The sequence below is a fragment of the Anguilla rostrata genome, chromosome 9, assembly GCF_018555375.3.
Source record: "Anguilla rostrata isolate EN2019 chromosome 9, ASM1855537v3, whole genome shotgun sequence".
Lineage (NCBI taxonomy): Eukaryota > Metazoa > Chordata > Actinopteri > Anguilliformes > Anguillidae > Anguilla > Anguilla rostrata.
In genome coordinates this window covers 19635868-19656937 of record NC_057941.1, presented here as the reverse complement: position 1 = coordinate 19656937, position 21070 = coordinate 19635868, and the positions used below count along the sequence as shown (strand labels likewise).

Below are 21070 nucleotides of genomic sequence, written 5' to 3'. Positions count from 1 at the left end.
TTTACCCTGGGTAACTTCTTAGTTCATGCCTTCTAAATGTTTATATTTTCGAAAGTGACTCTTTGTGCAAAACATCTTTTACCAACGGTTTGTTTATTCCTTTCTCTGTAATAAAAGGAAAACAAAAAACTTTCAATATAAACCTATTGCGGTATTCAATTTCAGTATAGCCGGCATCTCCTCCTCTCTCTAGCCGTCACCGATAATTGGGGAATGAGGCTTCATGAACCCCGTACCTGGTGGAGCCGCCGTGCACCGTTACCTGCTGTTCCAACCAATCAAAAGAATATGCCGCTCACAGCAGAATCGATTGGCTCACATCGACTCGCTAATAACCTGACAGCTCTGCCCGTTAGGGGGGTACATGAAACCTCTGCCCCGTAGTAGCTGTCAGACTTGTGTTTGCATTATTCAGACTCGATGGCAGGATTTTAGACTGCTTCTGTGCTGCAGTGCTTTATGTTGTACGGTAATTAGACTTGTAAATCCTCGAATCAAACTGGTGATGCTGCATTGAGGTCTTTGGAGTCAGGCTTATTGTAATCATGGTAATTATTTAAATGCAACCAGACATCTAAAAACACTGATAATGTTCCAAATGGAAAATCTTTTCTCTTTGCACATCAAAGTAAATTCCTAAAAGCAGTCTTAAAGCAAAATAACCAGCTTAAAAACAAACTTTTTGAACATGCATTAAGGAATTCTTAATGGTAAATAATATGGTACTTCCAACAAGCTGCTAGATAACTAAAGTAAAACTGTTGAGTAACTACAGTATGTTTTTATTCATAGTCCATTTTGAGTATTTACGTTGGCTTTTTGCTTGTTTTTTATTACCCCTGTCCAATCACAATGTACATTATGTGCAAAGTTACAATAAACATTGTTAACGGAAAGCATGCCTACATACAGGGTTTATATTTACTGGGAATATTTAAGGTTTCGGTTCGTTTTCAACAAAAAAGTTCAAATAATTGAAAATTCCAAATGCCAAATTGAGATGCTGCACCAAATTCAAAGGCTTGTTTATGTTTAAAATGTATCCAGTACCAACTGATATAAAGTCTGATGGCTAATAAAATCACCAGGTCAGTTTAATCTAGAAGTAATCAAAGATTGACAGAGTTTTTTTAGTTAATACTAATTTATTCATCTTTTAATTTAGCTTTTAACATGCATGAAATTACTGGATATATCTGGTGTAAGCTCAGTGGGTGAACAATGTTTGGAGTTATTTTGGTTTTCACATGAGCATTACATAGACAAAACAAAAACATCTGCAAACTGACCGCTACAAACTAGCTGCTCCAATGAAAAGAGGAGCCTGACTATCTACCGTTTCAGTGCACCAACTGACAAAAAGTAGTACCTGGCCGATTTACCGCTGCGTGATACACAAGTGTTGTCCGTGGTTAAAATCCCTACTGCACACTGGTTGAATTCATATCTCTTTGAAATAAAGAGCTTTATTTGGACTACGTGCCATTTCGTTAATAAATATGATGAAAAAACGAGATGTTGAATTAACTCAGGTGCAGTACAGGCTTGTTTCAGGCTGAGCGTAGTCACAGGCCACATCAATATTTATTGGCAAACCGTATCAGTCGATGATTATATAACTGAATAGCAGACACTGTTGGCCTAGCAGTTAACATATAGGGCAGTTATACTGTGGGTTTACTAAATAAATGAACCCAAAGCACAATGTCCAAACATGCTACGGCAGTACCAGTCCTACAATTTTGAAGTCCAGTCTCAAAGTCACCACTTTACACTACACAGAGCAGCAATCACACTTTCAATTTCATATAGAACAATCTAGAGCATCTAATTGTGTCATGTGGTTTTGGGGCCCAAGCAATGTCATCGCATGCGCCAAAGAGAGCACATGCTCATCTGTGGTGTCTCCTGAATCAATAACAGAAGTCATGACAATGAGTAACGATAAATACATTTGGGCATTGCAGATTGCGGAATAAAAAAAAGGGGAAAAAAAGCCTTTTATATAAAACAATATTCCTCCATAGCTGGATTTTTTTGGATCGGTGTGGGCTCCACTGGTATGTTCAGAAAAAGGACCTTGTGGAAAAATAACAATATAAATATAAATAAAGACCCACACCATCCATCCATCCATTATCTATACCCGCTTATCCTGGGCAGGGTAGACCCACAGCAACAAACCCCACAATGTTTTAAATGCGTTTACACCCAACTGCTTCCGACAAAGCTCCAGAACCATTTTATAACGCAAGTGTCCAAGTCCAGTCTTCCTTCCTGCCCCTAAAGGACAATATTCACAGGCATTGCTAAGAAACAAAATATTCACAAGTGCACCCTGGGTGGCGTGGCGGCAGGAAGTGGCGGCTGGTGCGCTCATGGCTGGTCCTGCACTGGTCGCCTCTTGGCCCCTTTTCCCCGGCTCTCCCTCCTCCTCTTCTGCCGGCCCCTCTGCCCTTCCTCCTCTCTGAACTGGTGCCTGAGAGACAGCGGAGGAAAGGGAGGCGTTCATACCGCAGGACTCAACAGATCGCGGCACAGAGTCTCACTCAGAAGGGCTTTAATAAGCTTCTGTCGTCGATCATTCAGGGGACGTTTTCTTTCGTTTGTGAAAAAGCCCGACAAAGGATAAGAATGGAAATGTGAGGAGCGGCCCGCTCACCGCGACTGCCACCGCCTGCCGCTGTTCCACACCCGGCCGAAGGAGGGCAGCCAGTTGGCGTCGGTCTGGGAGCTGTGGTCGAAGTTGGCCCCGACGCGGTTGGCCGGCAGCTTCCTCAGCTTCTCCTGCTCCTCTGCGGGGGGAGAGAGAGGGGGCCGCAGAGCGCGCGGTTCAAGGTTCGAGCCGTTCAAGTGGGGTTAATGGAAACCCTCGCGCAACAAGCTGTACAACTGCTCTCATCTCCGTAAGGGGGTATTACGTCGAGTTTACTGTAGGCAGGGGGAAACAAACGGTGAGAATCGACCATCGAGGTGCAAACCACCAAAACAATCAATTCCCACAAACCAGCTCTGAATGGCGTCAGCCATCTGCAACAACTTCAGCTTCAAGCACCATCAAGCTTTATTAAATCTAGGACGGCAACCACCAATTTCAAGCTCTCATCTGGCCCTAACCAGCAGCTCACTCCCCTGCGTGTCGACACTCTCCGTGCACTAGCACACAGCAAATCCCTCTCCAAGGTCTCTAAGGACTGTATCCAGAGCTGCTGGGTCCTCTGTGGTGTGCAGGTGCCTGCATTTTCACTGCTGCCAGCTTAGGGCGAAGAGGAAGGACTATCAGAGGAAAGACCAGCAATTACACGGTTTCGGGAAGATGGGAAGACCTGGACAGATTACTCATTCTGCACACAGGAGATAAAAGCCATCACTCCGTTTTAGCGAAGGGATACAAAACAATTTGTCTGTTCTAGGAAGGGGAACAAAGTGATTACTGTTTGAGAAGAAGGGGGGGGGGTCAGAGTTATTCACTTTAGTTAGAGGTGAAGAAAGGACGGTAGTTACTCTGTTTAAGGAAGTCCTGTAGGGACGGGCCGATCTCTCGCTCCACCGCTTCCGAGCCACCCTCCTGGGGGTCATCCTGTAGCCAGGGCGGGACGGCACCTGCAAAAACAGGATTAGTACCCAAGAAATTGAATTTAAAAGATGGCCACAAGTAAATACATTTTATGTGGTGTAAAAAGAAAAAACAGACAATTACCAGTATGAACATTTCCACCATCCGAAGAGTCCTATCAGGCAGAAAACACAGAAGCCTCTTAAAACAGTTAAGCATAATGTGCAATAATATAGCTTTAGCATTAGCATAAACTATTATGGGATGGGAGCAATCCAGCATGAAAGAAACCCACTTATTTAATTTGTAACTTATCCCATGTAATCACATAAATCAATATTGGCATTGTTGAAACGCAGCCTCACGTTACAACCCAAATACCTGATAACCGATGAAGGTCAGGCCGTTCCTGAGTCCTGGTCCCTGGCTTTCCTCCGCTGGGTCAATCCAGCTGGGACCGGCCTTATCCGGGGGCCCCTGAGAAATGAGGGGAGCGCTACCCACCCACCCCAGACATGACCTCACGTTAAGAAAGTAAAAGATGCCAACAACTGATGCACATTCATCTGCGCAGGTCAAAGGGGGGCAATTACCCACAACTTCATCTCGAGCACGGTCTGCTGTAAGCCAACCAATAAGTGATCAGTCAGTTAACCTGTCCACTTCCTGTGGAGGAATTCATATCCCTCCGCTCACCCTGTATCAGTGACAATTTCACCGAAGCCAAATTTCCCCTGCCCCCCCCCCCCTCCCCTTATCTGCAGTACGTGCCTTTGGTATTTTAACAGTAAGCTGCCAGACCAACAATCTGTTTCCTTTCCCAAGGAACAGCAGAACCAGAGCACTACAGCCAAAGCCTTTTTCCAGAGTAGAATCCTAGCTAGCTAGAAATGCTGTTCACACCCATCTGCCATTTCAGCTTTCCAAGGTAAACTCGCTCATTTATTCACAAGTACAGTCATCAGCAGGTGGTAGCATTAACAAGTATGCAATTCTGTTTTTCCCGTCCTCTCCAGGGGAACAGTGTTGCTAATCAGTCTTATACTGAAGGGGAAACATATACTTTAGTTTGACCAACTACTAACATAGATAACATTTCTAAAATTGATAAATTGCAATTGTGTATTCTGTGCAGCGTTAGCAAGACAGCCAATGTTTATCATTGTTCACAGCACCATGCAATGACCTGTATTTATGGGGGACTTAAAAAAATTATGCAGGATTTGTACTTGATCATACAGTCCCCATCATTGAAGCGCAAAACAGCACGAGGAGATATATCAGAGTGGTTCACGTATCCCCTAGGTGGGAAGAGAGGAAAGCAGGCTAGAGCCTGATTGGGCAGTCTTACCTGGCTTCCGTGTCATGTGACGTGAGCCGGCTCTGTCCGTCAGACTGATTCTGCTCTGGCTCAGGCTGGGTTTGATTCAGGAAAAGTCAACAGTGGATGCAAGTGTTTCCCCCCCACCCCCATTTTTACAGCTTTCAGAGGTGCCAACATTGCAGAGATGAAAATCTAAACCACAGGTGTGGAAAAACCACAAGTACAGAATAACAACCACAGCACATGCGTAGATGCAGTTGCTGGATTATTCCATTTGGCAGATCTGTAGCAGGTTCTGCTGTCAGAAAAAACAGCTTTCATGAGGGGACAAATACTAGTTGACAAAACAACTGGCAACGTGTTATATAGTAAAACTGGTAGAGTGTCAGCTGTCAAAATGACATACTCATTTTTATTTAGACATTGAAAAACCGACAACTGGCCTGTTCTCTGTACTAACCCTGACATCTTGTTATCTCAATGTACACCTTACGAGAAGAAAAACTACACTTCTGTACCTACACTGAACTTGCTTGCACATATCAGCTGTTTCTCATGAATCACTGGTAAGAGTTATGACTTTTCTAATGACTAATGAGCAGATATATAAACAGGTTAAGTTGCTATAGCTAGCTGGTCAAACCACAGCCATGCAGCAGTTCCAAATCTGTAGTTGCTACAGGCAAAATGCAGTGGTTGGCACCTCTGATATTTACCATTTCTATATGCTATACAAGATTTTATATTACACACATATACGTTATATTTACACACACAAGCATACATGCTCGCGCGCACACGCACAAAACAAGCTTAATGACCTTATTTCTCAGTTGACACAAAAACTATCAGAAGAAATGAGAATCTCCAGGGCTCTGCGTAACATAGACAAAGAGGTCAGTGGTTCACCATGATGTGGATACGGTTCAGGGTCATCCTGGCAAAACAAACCTCAAAAAGGGACTGCAGGACTTCCTGTCTGTGTTGCTCTTGAGCTCGGATGTAGGCGGCTTGCTGGAAAAAAGGACAAAAAAAGTGAAAAATACAGAACAAAAAAATACAGAATTTCACAAGAAGCAAGAAATTGTCATACACACCCCTAAATTCTACACAGCAAAGTACAATTCTATGATGAAAAACTGCCATGTGTACTGTGAAATGAGGTATTGCAATCATACCTGCTTTAAGAGCACATCTTCATTCTCTTCAAAGGCATCCAGGGCTTTAGCCACCTCAGTTTTAAACCTGTGAAAATAAAGCAGGATGGGTACATAGCCCCAACATGTCCGTTAGGAAGCATCTCCTAAAGAACCTTCCCTATTTAGTTTTATCGAAGTAGCCTAGCAGGTAATTGCTGGCCAGATCTAGGAAGCAGTGAGTTTCCTTTCCTGCATTGGACTGCCCAACAGTAATTTTCCTTTTGATTGCTTTTTTGCTTTTCAATTCATCAGGATTCATTTTGTAATTTCAGTAGAATCACCAGAGGGATTGTACTGCATAAATAGTTTTTACGATGACACATTACTTTCTCAGTCCATTTCACTTGGCCTTACCGATTTATCAGCCAAAAACAAAAGAATTACTTCATTGTGTCGATGCACCATTTAGGCACCAGTTCCCTTGCCAGGAATGGTCATCAATTATGCAGTCCTTAAAGGAGTACACCATACATCTTAATGATGGCAAGTCACAATGCAAAAGGCTCTTCAATTGGCCAAAATATAATAAAACAAACCACCTCCCTTTGGGTGCTCAGAAGGAACAGTTTGCTTGCCGAAGTCTCAAGAGATCAAGTCAAAATGTTATGCGTGGCAGTGGTAGTAGTAGTAGTAGTAGTAGTATTGGTAGCACTAGTGCTAAAAGTAATGATAGTGGTGGTAGCAGTATCTGATGCAGTAATAGTCAGAAAGGTTTATTATAGCAAGTTTTTATGAGTTCAATCATGCTGACCATTGTTGCTCTTTGCTACTGGATGGTTGCTACTTGACAAACATATATTTTATCTGTAGCTGGGAGTTAATGTAACAGCCACTCTGAGGTATATGGTTGTGAAATTTTGTATGTCTACCTAAACTAAAGGAGTTAGGCCTGGAAGAAGGAACAATGAACAAAAACACAAACAAGAAAAGATTCAGCAGAAGAGTAGTTTACACCTTCATCAAGCAAAACTAACGAGCCATTCAACAACCTGACCACTGGTGATGGCTGGTGACGTCTGTAAACATCACCAGTGATGAATGTAGACAGGACATTGCACTGGATTTTTTTCCTCGTTATTTGTGATAATGGTAGAGAAGAACGCACATCAAATTAGTTAAACAGCAACAGATACCTTTCAATTTCCTCTGGGGTGAACAAAAACTTCTCTTTCAGTCTTGGGTCTGCCTTGTTCTCCCACCAAAATGTATTTGTGTTCTTTTTGTGTTGAGGGCTGGAAAATGACAGGTAAATAACAGATGTCAGGAGAGGTACGCCTAGTTTGACCTTAATTTAGTCAATATATTATTTTCAGCTCCCGTAGCAAGTCACTCTGTCTTTAAACTTGCAGTAAATAAATCATTAGAGAATACAAGTAATGCAGCAGAGTTTCTGTAATGCACAGAATGAAAGAGTCATCGATGACCTAAAAGGGGATAAACTTGAGAAGACTCACGTGGCCATGTGCTCCAGCAGGCCTCCAAACAGCACTGTAATATTACCATTGGACACGTGTTTGTGCACCTCCAAGCCACAGCAGTAGCACCAAAAGTTGCGCTCATGCTCAGTGCAGTCAAATTTCTCGACCTGTGGGCTCTTGATCGTCCGACGTGCTTCTTTCACCTGAGGGAGGACCAAAGTTGCTAGACAGCTGCAGTGAATGTGCACTATATGACCAAAAGTGTCTGGACGCCCCTTGGTCTGGGGCTGTTTTTTTACGGTTCGGGCTAGGCCCCTTAGTTGCAGTGAAGGCAAATGCAATGACATTCTAGACAATTCTGTGCTTCCAACTTCCTGGCAACAGTTTGGGGAAGCCCCTTTCCTGTTACAGCATGACAATGCTCCCGGGCATACAGTGAGGTCCATTTAAAAATGGTATCGTCAAGATCGATGTGGAATAACTAGACAGGCCTGCACAGAGCACGGACCTCAACCCCAACCAACAACTTTGGTATCAACTGGAAAGCCAACTGAGAGCCAGGCCTAATCACCCAATCAGTACCCGACATTACTAATGATTCTGGCTGAATGGAAGCAAATCCCAGCAGCAGTGCTCCAACATCTAGTATAAAGCCTTCCCAAAAGAATGGCGGTTGTTATAGCAGCAAAGGGTAGACCACGTCCATACTAATGTCTATAATTTTGGATGGGATGTTGGATGTCAGGTGTCCACACACGTTTGGCCATGTAGTTTAAATCACGTCAACACGGGGATATCATCCCTCACCTAATGGTCTGGTATGGATAGATGATTCGTACTGTGTTCAACCGAGGTATTCCGGATGTGTTAATTTTATTTGCAACTGAGACTACACTGATAACAGTAGCCTAAGTAGGCTGTGTTACAACAGTTCCGACGAACCCACGTCGCTATGTAGCGACATCGGTCTGCAAACTCAATAAAAGTGATTAAGCTAAACAGTGTCCATGCCCATCATTATATCTGCATGTCAGCCGAGCGGAGAACAGCACCTTCACCAAATCGGATCAGTCACCGCACAACGGAATGTAGCTAGCGTTCATGCGTTTCGCCAGCCCAAGCGATGCTGATAACCACAAATTATTTTATTCTACGTAGCTGGCTAACTTGGGATTGTATTACTCACCTTTTCCAAAAATTTTACGAGGACAACTTTAAGTTTGCTCTGGTGGCTTTTTCCAAATATGTGTTTTTTTCCAGAGAAAAACGTCTGTCTGCACACAGCGCAGTGAAAAGCACTCATGGTTAGTTCTTTGTATGTAGCTACCTAGGTCCTTCGCAATAGCCCATAGCCCATGTATCGTCTCGCTTACTTCAAAATACTGTGCTCCCAAACCAAGACTGCTAGCCAGGTGAGTTAAATTATTTTTGTCACCCGACAGCTAACTAATTCACCAACAGAAGCGATCGTTGTAATTACAACATTACATTTCCGGCTTCGCTTAAAATTTATCAGGACCGCTCTGAATTACACTCCGGTCAGCTGTAGTCAAACATTCCAAAAAAATTGAGCAGCTGCTAAGCTAGCTACGGCTTTATTAGTGTTGACTTTCGATATTCTCGGTGTGCTTCGCATGCTATAAACTTTGATAATCGCCCCCTGTCGCCTAGGAGGAATCAACTCAAGCGTCATTTAAGCGTCTAGACGCGTTCGTGTACGACAGTGAAAACAGATGTACAAAAGAAACTCCGGTGGGTATACATTTATTTAATTTGCATGTGAACAGTCAGAATGGAACCATTAATTATCTAGATGCCATTGAAAAGTAAAAACCACTGACTAATTTAACAAACATGAAAAATCTCAATTTATCGATGTACAATACAGAAAATTCAAAACAAAAAGGTCCAAAAAAATATATATTAATCATCTTCTGAGGTGGAGCATGGTGTGCAGCACGTTCGAGTCTCCTCTTCATACCCCTCTTCTCACAAGTAGAATTACAGCTCAAATAGAGTACACACCATATCTGCAGGGTAGAAAAGCTGTATCAACACCCACATTAAGATCAATAATGTTGAACAAACATTGAGAATTTTGAAAATTCTGCATCCCACATACACCCGTTTAGATCACCAGTTGGTCTATACACATGGATCAGTGCACTATGCCTGTACTCTCCCTTCACCATCTCAGAACCACCTGGGGTGTTTGATTATAAAGACATTTTGGCATTTTATGTAGGCATTTTCAATGTTCAGACTGATCCTTGTAAATTTCTGACTCTCCCAAGTAGCATACAAACTAAAATGTGAAAGATTGTGGGAAACATATAGAGGAGGAGAGAGACTTGGGCAGTACAAATTCTATTCTGTCTGCTTGTTCATAGGCAGGCATCACTCTCAATCACGGTTGATGGCACCACAGTGACTGCCTCTCACTCTGCAAAGAGCCTGGGGGTGGTCCTGGATGACCAGCTGGACCTCAAGGAGCACATCAAGGCAACATCACGGTCCTGCAGATTCCTCCTATACAACATCAAGAGGATTCGACCATACCTGACGACGCACTCCACCCAGCTGCTCGTCCAGGCTACGGTGACCTCTCGCCTTGATTATTGCAACTCTCTCCTTGCAAACCTGCCAGCTTGTGCCATACAGCCACTACAGATGATTCAGAATGCCGCTGCCCGACTCATCTACAACCTCCCCAAATTCTCCCACGTCACTCCCCTGCTGCGATCACTTCACTGGCTACCGGTCGCTGCCAGGATCCGATTCAAAGCCCTGACCCTTGCCTACACTGCCGCCAACAGGACAGCCCCTATCTACTTGCAGGACATGACTCAATTCTATGTGCCTGCTCGACCACTCCGCTCTGCGGCAGCAGGGCGTCTTGCAACCCCTCCCACCCGCCCAAAGGGATCACAGAGCTTCTCCACCCTAGCTCCCCAGTGGTGGAACGAACTCCCCGTCCCTCTCCGAACCTCCCCCTCACTATCCATCTTCCGCCGTGGCCTGAAGACTCATCTCTTCAGACTATACCTAGAATAACCACCACCACGCTGTGTATATATATATATATATATATTAAAAAAAAAAAAAAAAAAACCTTTTTTCCTGTCACTTGTTACATGTTGCCCCATCCCTGCACTTCTTGGTAAATTGTATTTGTCCTAATACTCTAGCTTATTCTTCTGCCTAGTTCGGCTTTGCAGATGTTAGACCAGGATAGTGTTCTTTGTTCTCGGCTAGAAATAGCTTTACAAAATAAGTAATTGTACCTTACTGAACCCGTGTTCAGCAGTTGTCTACGATCATGAAAATGCACTTTTTGTACGTCGCTTTGGATAAAAGCGTCTGCTAAATGAATGTAATGTAATGTAATCACACTGATGAACTGTAGGAAATGATTGTGGTAGTCCGTGATCCACTATCTGTTCATCCTAATGGTTTTAAATTGACCACCATTGTTCCTCCAGCAGCACAGCGTTGCCAACCTGCAGTCCATGAGCCAGTAACCACTTCCAATGTTACTAGCCAAACAGTGCTACAGGCAAGCTACAGTACTGTACCAGGGTTGTTCATGCTCATCCTGAGCACTGTGAATGACTCTCCAGTGAGTGTGTGGATCTCATTCCGTAGTCGGCGACGCCCGTCCACCGTAAGGTGCCAGAGGCAGGACTTTCTCTTTCCCTCACTGGACACCTGCTGGGGAGTCTTCCGGAAGCTGTTGCTGAAACACAGGTTGTGCCGAATAGTGTTCTTCCAACCATCCGGTGCAGTCTGGAAGAATGGAAAGTGCTCCCTAGAGAAAGGTAAGGATGGAGTCTTTATCAAAAAGGACTGTAGTTTACAAGCGTTGAAGTTTGGGCCAAAAATTTAACAATTTGACAATCATACATTTGTACATCAGCTAAGGAGATGCATCAAGACCATTTAGCCAAAAATATTCTGTTTTAGAAACATTTCTAATAAACTTTATACCCCATTTCTGAAAAATTGTCATTTCACCTCTGGGGAAATTAGGCAAAACATCAACTTTAAAATTAATTCCCCCACCCGCCAATCTCAATCTATGGAGATTTTCCCCTTGGATTTGTTCTCACCTAGTGAAGTTATAAATCTGCTGCACGTTCAAGCTGCCGGTGCGGCTGCTGTTCAGCGCCATGGCGATGAGAATACAGTAGTTTACTGGGGGTCTAGGCCACGCCCCGCTCTTAAGGTTGTTGCTCTCCTGAAGTACCCGCTGCAGCCGCTTGTTTTGAGCGAGATTCAGCTTCCGGACGCGGTCTTTAGGAGATTTCACCTTGCGCCCGCCGCTCTTCACTTTACGACAAATGGGAACATCCACGGATGAGGCATCGTCCTCATCTGTAAGCTTAAAAAAAAAAAAGTTAGGAATTGGTGGACTGTTAGCAGCCATCTGGGAAATTCAGGGAGGCGGCTACTAGAAGTGCTGGGTGTACGCACAAGATATTCGCTGGACGAGGAAGCATCGTGAATGGATTCGTCAAGAGCGCGCTCCACTACGGGCGATGGAGGGTGTGCGCTTGGGACTGGGGCGAGTGTTGGCACGGGGACTGGCATCACGGGGGGATGCTGCTCTGGGATTGTAGACGTTTCTGTCAGAGTGGGTGATCCTTTCGGATACTTAATAGGACAAGCCAGGGTTGGGTTCACCATCAACCATAGATTTGGCTGCACCTGGGGTTCTTTTAGAGATAAGTGTATTCATGTATTTAACCAATATACACAGTTAATGTCAGTATACACCCAAATGCGAGGATAACTTAAAATTCTATGAATACAGGTTTCAGTTGATATTAAGGATACGTTTGAAAGATGGATCAACGCTGCCTAAATGGAATTAGAGAATTTCCCCCACTCATTCACAAAATCAGCCCACCTTCTGATTCTTGGGAAGGCAGACATGACAAATCATCCTTCCCGGACGATGTTCGCCTCGCAATCCTTGCATAGTGCCACTGCACCAAATACTGGTCATTTCGCTTTTCGTCTGACACACGTTGGGGGAAAGGGTTTGGGTCAATTAAGTACATTCTTCAATTTACCTGAAATTCCCAGAACCGTTGCCTGTATTGTTAATGCAGTTTTTCTCCTCCCCCCCTCCCAAGGGACCTTACCTTGAAAAAATTGATCAGTAGTCGTTGTCAGTTTGATTTCTTCATTCATATCCCAGTCATTGAGACATGTTTTTAGATGGAGATCGAGGAAATTGCTTCGGTTTTGAAGATGCAGAAACATACTTTGAATTTATGCCCTGTGTATAATATGCTACCTCAGAAGTCAGAAGCGATTTCTCACAACCTTTCCTCCACAAAGGGTCAAGACCCTGTACTTTGTCTAGTATGTCCATTTGATTGTTCAGGGTATTAAATCGAACTCACTGAAGCGACGTCGCCAGGTGTGAACGATTTCCATTTTCTCAGACAGCAGCTGCTACTAATCGCTGCTGCAACGTCAAGAACAATCAATCCAGGCCTACTGATTATCATAGAAGAACGGGGAAAATAGCGTGCATTTGTAGCTGAAATAGCGTTAAATGAAACTGTATATACTGAAAATCCTCAGCAATCTGTTTGCGAATCGATAGCCTACCTAGAAGTGATATCTTAACATCAGGACTGCATTCTTAGGTTTAACTTAGGTTTAATTTATTTCACACTGAATAGTAAGGTTTTAACCCAGCTGAAGTTTTGTTACTCTCTTCCATATAATCGCTTCCGTTTGGGCAGAACACACATTTTTCATTTTAAATCGCAGATTGTCCCTGAGTAAAAATGTTCGTTTCGTTTTCAGTGTAATTAAATAACTGTCTTCTATTTCTCTGGTATTTAATCCAAAAACAGTGCTGTTGGTGGAACTGAAGATTATTATTATTTTTAATTTTTTAATGTAAATTAATTGTTGTGGCTCTTGAATGCACAAATTTCACCTGGTTGCATTGGGATTTTGAAATGAACCTGGTGAATTAACTCTGCTCACGTGGGTATTTAGAGACATATGGGTCCCACTGGATTCTCTGTATAACACGAAAGGCAATTGATGTCCTGGTTTGCAGAATCTTCCAACACTGAAATTATCCCATACTGTTTTTTAATTGCAGATATATTTTGGCATTTTGTTGTTTCACAGTAAATAAACCCCATAATCACACAGTAGAGAATACACAGACTTCATTTTAAAGTGCATTTCCAAGTGTGCATATACCAAGCTCCCTGTACTTTTTAAAAATCAGGTTATGAAGAACAATAACATTTCAATCAATATATGCATTGGCAGGCAGTCAAATACATGGCAGAATTAGTAGGCACCAGTATCTAAGCCAATTAAATAGCTTACACTTTACATATAATTAGCCACTTTTAGTTGTTGAAGAAATTTAGATTAAACACCTTGCTCAAGGATATAGCGCTAGCTGTCAAATGGCATTCAAACATGCAAAGCCATCTAAACAGCTTTTGAATGAGCGCTCGCATTGCATTACCACAGATCTAATTCCACATAAAAGCTTTGTTCTAAATACATGTGCTTTCCCCTGGATCATTGCGGTTCTTTCTCAGTGAATTTTTGTAAGAACGAATGATAGTACCAAAAAAACAGTAATCTTAAAAAATAACAAGAGCAAAAGTTTTAAATGTAATTAAACATATTGACCACTCAGTGTGGTTTTATAAATCCAAAAGTAATAATCAAAGATGATTGAAATGGATTTTTTTATGGTGTTATGTCTCAATCGGCAGTGCTTCTGAAGAACAGGGATACGATCAGAGCCACGATCAGGATGAACATGGCCACCGACAGCAGGACCGTGATCACTATCATGGCCGCGCTGCGTCCTGGCAGCCCATCATTGATCGTGCTGTAGCTGGTGACTGGAAAAGACAGAAAACAGGCGTGAATTTATGCACCATAAATCATCCAGTACAGGTGAAATGAAGCGGTGATTGTGTGGAACATCCGTTTGGCATATGCTTTTGATTTGCGTGAGCCAATCAGCATACACTACGACTGGGCCAGATCAGCAAGTCAGCATATAGCCCTGATCCTTCTGGGTGTCATGAAGCCTCGCCCTTTCAGAGCCCGTGAAGGGAGACTGAAGTTTTAAAACTGCAAGTGGTTATGTGTGGTATGTGATTCGTGAAACCTCACAACCCCATTTCTACCTGCAGCTCATTGAGTTAATATTGCACTCTCAACCTATGCTTTCATCAGTGCTGTAAAGAATTATGGTGGTACACCCAAATGTGACCATAACTTGATAAATGTCAATACAATATTATGAAATATCAGCAATGGCCATTTTCACACACATTCATTGTATGTTTATGTAATTTAATGCTTTGGTGAGTATCAATCGATATATGCAACAAAAAAAAATGTTTTTAATTTGGCCATGCCAAGTCTCTCTAAAAAAACAACTCCAAGTCCAACTAGTCCATTGGCCGCAGTGCTATGCCCTATGGTAAGTAATGGCATGAAAGTTGTAAAGGCTTTTTGAGAGAAAAGTGGATAGACATGCCATTTTTCAGCCAATAATTACCTGCCGTTGTGTTGGCTGTTATGACAATGCTCTTATCTGTATCCAAAATGTATTGAAGGCTGCCAGGAAGAAAAAATGCATTATTTTTCTTGTCATTAACAAAGCACCAATAGGCTTTTAGTGATAGTAACTACTTTTCACACATCAAGGCCAAGTAAGGCCTTTGAACAATGTTCAATACAGAATCAAATGAAACATAATAGTGTGTGTAATATATATATATACATATACACACGCACACACGCATGCACACACACATATATATATAGTGGTCACTTTATTAGGTACACCTGCCCATTAACACAAACATTCTGCTCCTTCGATTAGCAAATCATATGGCTGGAAGCATGTACACATGGTGAAGAGGTCATGGCAACCAAATATTGCAATGGACAAGATGTGTGATCTAAGCGGCTTTGACTACAGTATGAATTGTTGGAGTCTGACGTGGTAGTTCTAGCATCTAAAAAACAGCTGCCCTCCTGGGATTTTTATGTGCTACAGTCTCTTGAGCAGTGGTAACCAGCCCCTTTCCTGGAGATCTACCATCCTGTCAGTTTTCATTTCAACCATAATTTGGCACACTTGGCTCTACTGATTAACAGCTCAACAAGCTCTCTAGCTGTTGAACGAGGTGTGCTTTGTTCAGGTTAGAATGAAAACCTACAGGATTCTAAATCTCTGGGAACAGAGTTGGTTACCACTTCTTGAGTTTACAGAGAAGGGTGTGATAGACAAAAAACATCCAGTGAACTGCAGTTATGTGGTCAAAAACACCTTGTTCATGACAGAGATCAGAAGAGAATGGGCAAACCTGTTCAATAAAAGGCACAAGTGCTCAAATAACAGCGGTTTACAACAGTGTTGTTCAGAAGGGCATGTCTGAATGAACATGAATGCATTGAACTTTGAAGTGGGTGGGCTTTAGGAGCATAAGACCAAGCTGAGTTTCTCTGCTGTTAGCAAAGAACGGGAAGATGAACCTACAGTTCACACGTGATCATCAAAACTAGAAGATTTAAGATTAGAAAAATGTTGCCTGGTCTGACAAATCTTGGTTTCTGCTGTGACATGCAGATGGTAGGGTCAGAATTTGGCACAAACAGCATGAATCCATGGATCCATCCTGCCCTGTGTCGACATTGAGAATGTTTTCTTGTCACACATTAGGCCCCTTAATGCCAATAGAGCGGCACTGCCCAACCCTGTTCTACCATCCTGTAGGACACCCCTAACAAAGCACACATTATTCAACAACTAGAGATCTCCTGAACTGCTAATTAGCAGAATCAGTTGTTCCAGATTTGGGCTGAAACAATAACCAACAGGATGGTAGATCTCCAGGAACAGGGCTTGGCAGCTATGCAATAGGGCACCCTTTGACTGCCACAACATGGCCACAGTCTACTCTCTTTCAAATGAATACTTCTACCAGGATAATGCAGCATGTCACAAATCACACAGCATCTCAAGCTGGTTCCATGAAAATGACAGAGTTTACTCCAATGGCATTCAGCATTCAGAGCCCCCAGATCTCAATCCTATAGAACATCTTTGGGATGAGGTAGAATGGGAGGTTTGCAGTATGAATGTGTGGCAGAAAGATCTGCAGGAACTGTCTGATGCTATAGAGTTATCATGGACAAAATTCTCAAAGGAATGTTTCCAGAACCTTGTTGAATCCATGCATAAAGAGTTTTGGCTGTTCTGGAAGCAAAAATCTTACCTTGTACTAGATAGGTGTGCCTAATAAAGTGGCCGGTGTGTGTGTATGCACAATATGTACACACACACACACACACACATCACTGTGACTCAAGCAACATAAACGCTGACAAATAGTTTGAACACATTGATCAGTCAACATTTCCAGGCAGCTTTTCTGAAACACTGCCCTGTGAAAATATGCGCATACATTTGTTAAAGTTGCAAACTTGCTGTGGGCACGCAGCTGTATTAGTCTTATTGCATGAATGAGATATATTTGTTTTGGAGGTAAAAGAGGACAGCATACTCTTCTAACATCATGTGCTGTATGTATGCGTAAACAAGAACCCAAAATCCCACAACAATGCCAACCTGTATTGGGTCCCAGTCATGAGGTTTGTCACTTGGTATCCCTGGACTTTGTTTATTTGGACGAGATCCCTCTTGGATATACACTTTGGGACTGTGAATATATTCTTCAGTGTGTCTGTAGGGCAAACATTCGCAATCAGAACCTTGACTATCTGTTAACGTTATTTACTGTGAAACCCAGCAGTATCCTTGTCCCTCCCCCTCCAGGAGGCACAGAGGAAGTTCCCATTATGCTATCTAGTTTTAGGCCATTGGAGCTGTTTTGATTCGTTTTATCTAGCATAGATTATTATCTCTTCTGATTTTAACAAAACATTGGCCTATAGGTATTGTAAAATTGTGATTTACCAGATATTTTGATTCCTGGTTACTTTATTGTTACCATGATAATTTAAAGCTGTGTTTAAGGCTAATGCTGGCACTCCTTGCTTCCTAGCTTATCTATCTCTGCACAGTGCTTTCGAAATAAAGGGAATGTGCATTTCAAACAATTTTATATTCAATGTTGTAAAATCTAATATTTGAATAAATTAACTCCACTGTTTTCCCTGAACACCAACTTCTATCTTTCTATGCATAAATATGGTTCAGTCTCTTTTTTCTGTGTAAATAGTGTCTTACTGCATTGGTATTCACAGAGGAATTGTATGATTGAATAATAATGTTTTTGGTACTCTCTCATGAATACCAATGTCAAACAATAAAACTGGATTTTTCTTCATGGTTTCATTACAAGAACATCGGAATGTTGACTCAAGTTGCTGACAACTGATTGAATAATAGGAACAAATCGTGTAATAGAATCAAATATGTAGTTTAATTTCTATACAATATAACTTTTCAGATATATAATGGTTGATTGTCCTATTACTTACTGTTCTTACTAGTTGCAATGTTCTTGTACCAAAGATCGACATTCTTTCCCGCCAGAGAACACGGTGGCAGGCTGACGATCAGTGAGTCTGAGAAAACGCTGGTTACCACTCCGTCTGAAGGGCCCAGGAGCTTCAGCTGGAATTCTAGAATTAAATGAGAATTTTCAAAAACAGTCCTTTTGTTTGTGATAAAGGATACTGACATAACACCAATAATGACAATGAAAAGCTACAAAGGACAATTCAGAAGCATGCCAAAAGATTAACTTCTCACATAGTACCTTTAGTTCTGTCTAAACTTTGACCACATGCTTTGAGTTTATTTTATTTTTTTGATGATGATGATCATGATGATTTGAGTATTTAATTCCAGTCATTCTTTCTAAAGCACATACTACTTATATTCTCTTATTATGAAGCAAGATAGAGTCTAAAAATACATATTTTAGTCTCTTTAGAATAAATGTCTTTACAAAGACAAAATTTGAAATGAATTCCAATCATGATGAATGTTACTTACCTGCATTTGCAATGGTGAAAAACACACCAAAGACAATTAAAATTATGTTCTTCATGATTTGTGTCTGAAGCGTTGTCCGTACAGTTGAATTTGTAAAATCTGTGTGAACAACACTACTGAGAAACAGGTGAGACCTGAATATCCTGCAGGAAGACCAATCAGAGGGCAGGGAGCTGCCCAAGATAACTGGGAGTGGAAACCAGTCTGTCTAGAAGTGTTTTTGTTCACCTAAGCTTTATTTACACCCACACACACACACACCCTTCACCCACCTGACAGCGCATTTTATTAATGCTTGTTAAAATCTCAAATACTTCAACAGTGACAGAGCAATGAAGTTCATTTCTTTGTTAAAGTTAATGCACTCCGAAACTCTTCTGAGAAAAGCAGCAGGACTCACCGTCCTCACAACAGGCTGACTGTGAACTTGTGGGCCTACATTCTTTTGTTGGGTCTATAGACCATGCCTCTGCTTGTGTGTTTCTTTGTGCCATATACCCCACACCCTGGGTTCTTCTATACAATGTACACCCCGCACCCTGTGTTCTTCTGTATGATGTAGACTCTACACCATGACTTTTCTCTTTTGTATGATGTTCACCCCACACCCACAATGTGCTCTTCCATGTGACATAACATAACAATTTGAACAAGCTATTCAGCCCAGCAATGCTCACCATTTCCCTACCACTATAGGATACCTAGTGCTCACCATTTACGAACAATCTACATAGTATCCAGCACCATGGTCTTGAAAACCCACTGAGTTTTTGCCTCTACTGCATGACCTGGCAAGCTATTATATATAGCAACTTCTCTCTTTGTGAAGCAATATTTAATGAATATCTATAAGGGATTGTGCTAGTTTCAGTTTAGATCCCCTCGTTCTACTGGTAGAACTCAAGCTGAAGAATCTCTTATAGTTAATTTTGTTAATCCCTTTTATGAATATAAAAGTCTCAATAAAATAAGCCCATATGTCTCCTTTTACGAAGCTTGAGGAGATTAAGTATCTTAAGTCTTTCCCCTTTTTATGTTTCACACCAGGAACCAATTAAGTTGCCCTTCTTTGGAGCCTTTTCCACAGCCTGTATATCATTGCTTTAGTACGGCCCTCAAAACTGCTCTACGTATATTCCGAAAAAGGTATTATGTGACATAAGCATAAGTTCCTAGGATTTATACTCAAAACTTTTGTCTATATGTCCCAGCATCCTGCTGGCTTTTTCTTTTTTTACTGCTACAGCACAATGTCTAGAACCTGAATGGTTTTGATCAACTATTACTCCCAAGTCTTTTTCAAATTGAGCATATTCCAATTTTGTTCCTCCCATAAAGTAGTCCTGTCTTACATTTTTATTTCTTACATGTAGAACATTTAGCTATATTGGATTTTATTTGTCAGGTTTCTGCCTACTTCTGGACTCTTAAATTTTTCCTGGATTATTTTAGTAGATTCCAAACTGTTAGCTAAACCTTTCGGTTTTATATCATCTGAACATTTTAATAGTGTACTTTTGATATCCCTGTCAAGGTCATTTATGTAAATGTAATGAGGAGCAGTGATCCCAACACTGATCTGGTGGCACACCACTTCCCTTAGTACCTTGCTCAGATAAGAGCAGTTGCACACCCACTCTGAAATGCCTCCTGTTTCCGACTGTTTTCATTTTGATAATGCATCTCTTATTGATACCTTTTCAATTGCTTTTTGGAAATCTAAATATACGGTATAATATAAGCCTTGCTACAATCAAAGCACTTGGTAGGTTCCTGAAAGAATGTATAAACTTTTCATTGTTGTGTAGTGTGGATTTAATTTTTTGTCTTCCACATTAACCTGGAAAGATCTTTTCTCTTCCCCTTCACCAAACTAAACGTTTTTTTTCTCCATTAGTAAATACAGCTGCTTTGTAGTAAAGGTTTTATATGAAGTTCAAATTATAATGGGTAGAATTTAGTGTTTACTAAATATTTAATTTAGGATTTTTCTGTAAAATTGTATCAACTTATGTATTGTGCTGTTTGATAAATGTAATCTGAAACAGCAACAATACCTCTTAATAATTAAATCATTATTATGATCAATCACGTATGATTATTACTACATTCAAACGTTGTGCTCTTCTGCTAGAACCAATGCAGCGCTATAAGAGCAGTGCTGTCTTTTGTGGAACAAAAACTTAAGTTTCTATTCTATTGATGCCCTCTAGTGGGAATTTCAGATTCTCAAACAAAAGTTTTAAGAAGTACCCGTGAAAACAAACAAAAATAGCTAAATTTCTATTAGATCAGTGTTTAGCTGTTAAATTAGCAATAATGATATTGGCAGGTTGGTGTATCTGCCTCTGAAGAATGAGAATGTTACTAATAAAAGTCCAAAAGAATTGTGCAAGTTATACATTTAACAAACCATATTTTCTAAGGCTGCTATTAACTTGCGAATAAACACACACATTTCAAATGTGAACCGCAAATACAGGTAAAGCTGGGGCAAATGTTTAAAAAGGCATAAAACGGTTGAATGATCTG

The 21070-nt window shown here is 41.5% G+C and overlaps 3 protein-coding genes across 3 annotated transcripts; all 3 read right to left on the bottom strand.

The window, feature by feature from the left end:
* Positions 1-811: 811 nt before the first annotated feature.
* cenatac (centrosomal AT-AC splicing factor) lies at positions 812-9096 on the bottom strand. The gene is made up of 11 exons (XM_064350946.1): positions 8684-9096; positions 7534-7700; positions 7213-7311; positions 6059-6125; positions 5832-5894; positions 4908-4972; positions 3938-4052; positions 3701-3731; positions 3505-3603; positions 2663-2795; positions 812-2479 (listed from the first exon to the last, which is right to left on the bottom strand). Exons 1-11 carry the CDS (start codon positions 8798-8800, stop codon positions 2377-2379), a joined length of 1059 nt encoding a protein of 352 aa, XP_064207016.1. The 5' UTR covers positions 8801-9096; the 3' UTR covers positions 812-2376.
* A 149-nt stretch (positions 9097-9245) lies between these two features.
* Positions 9246-12880, bottom strand: foxr1 (forkhead box R1). The gene is made up of 6 exons (XM_064350947.1): positions 12645-12880; positions 12407-12517; positions 11971-12212; positions 11607-11878; positions 11073-11305; positions 9246-9527 (listed from the first exon to the last, which is right to left on the bottom strand). Exons 1-6 carry the CDS (start codon positions 12763-12765, stop codon positions 9499-9501), a joined length of 1008 nt encoding a protein of 335 aa, XP_064207017.1. The 5' UTR covers positions 12766-12880; the 3' UTR covers positions 9246-9498.
* Positions 12881-13600: 720 nt separating this feature from the next.
* Positions 13601-18689, bottom strand: LOC135263217 (uroplakin-2-like). Its single transcript, XM_064350949.1, has 5 exons — positions 18539-18689; positions 18019-18162; positions 17144-17258; positions 15065-15123; positions 13601-14396 (listed from the first exon to the last, which is right to left on the bottom strand). Exons 1-5 carry the CDS (start codon positions 18591-18593, stop codon positions 14254-14256), a joined length of 516 nt encoding a protein of 171 aa, XP_064207019.1. The 5' UTR covers positions 18594-18689; the 3' UTR covers positions 13601-14253.
* Positions 18690-21070: the final 2381 nt, after the last annotated feature.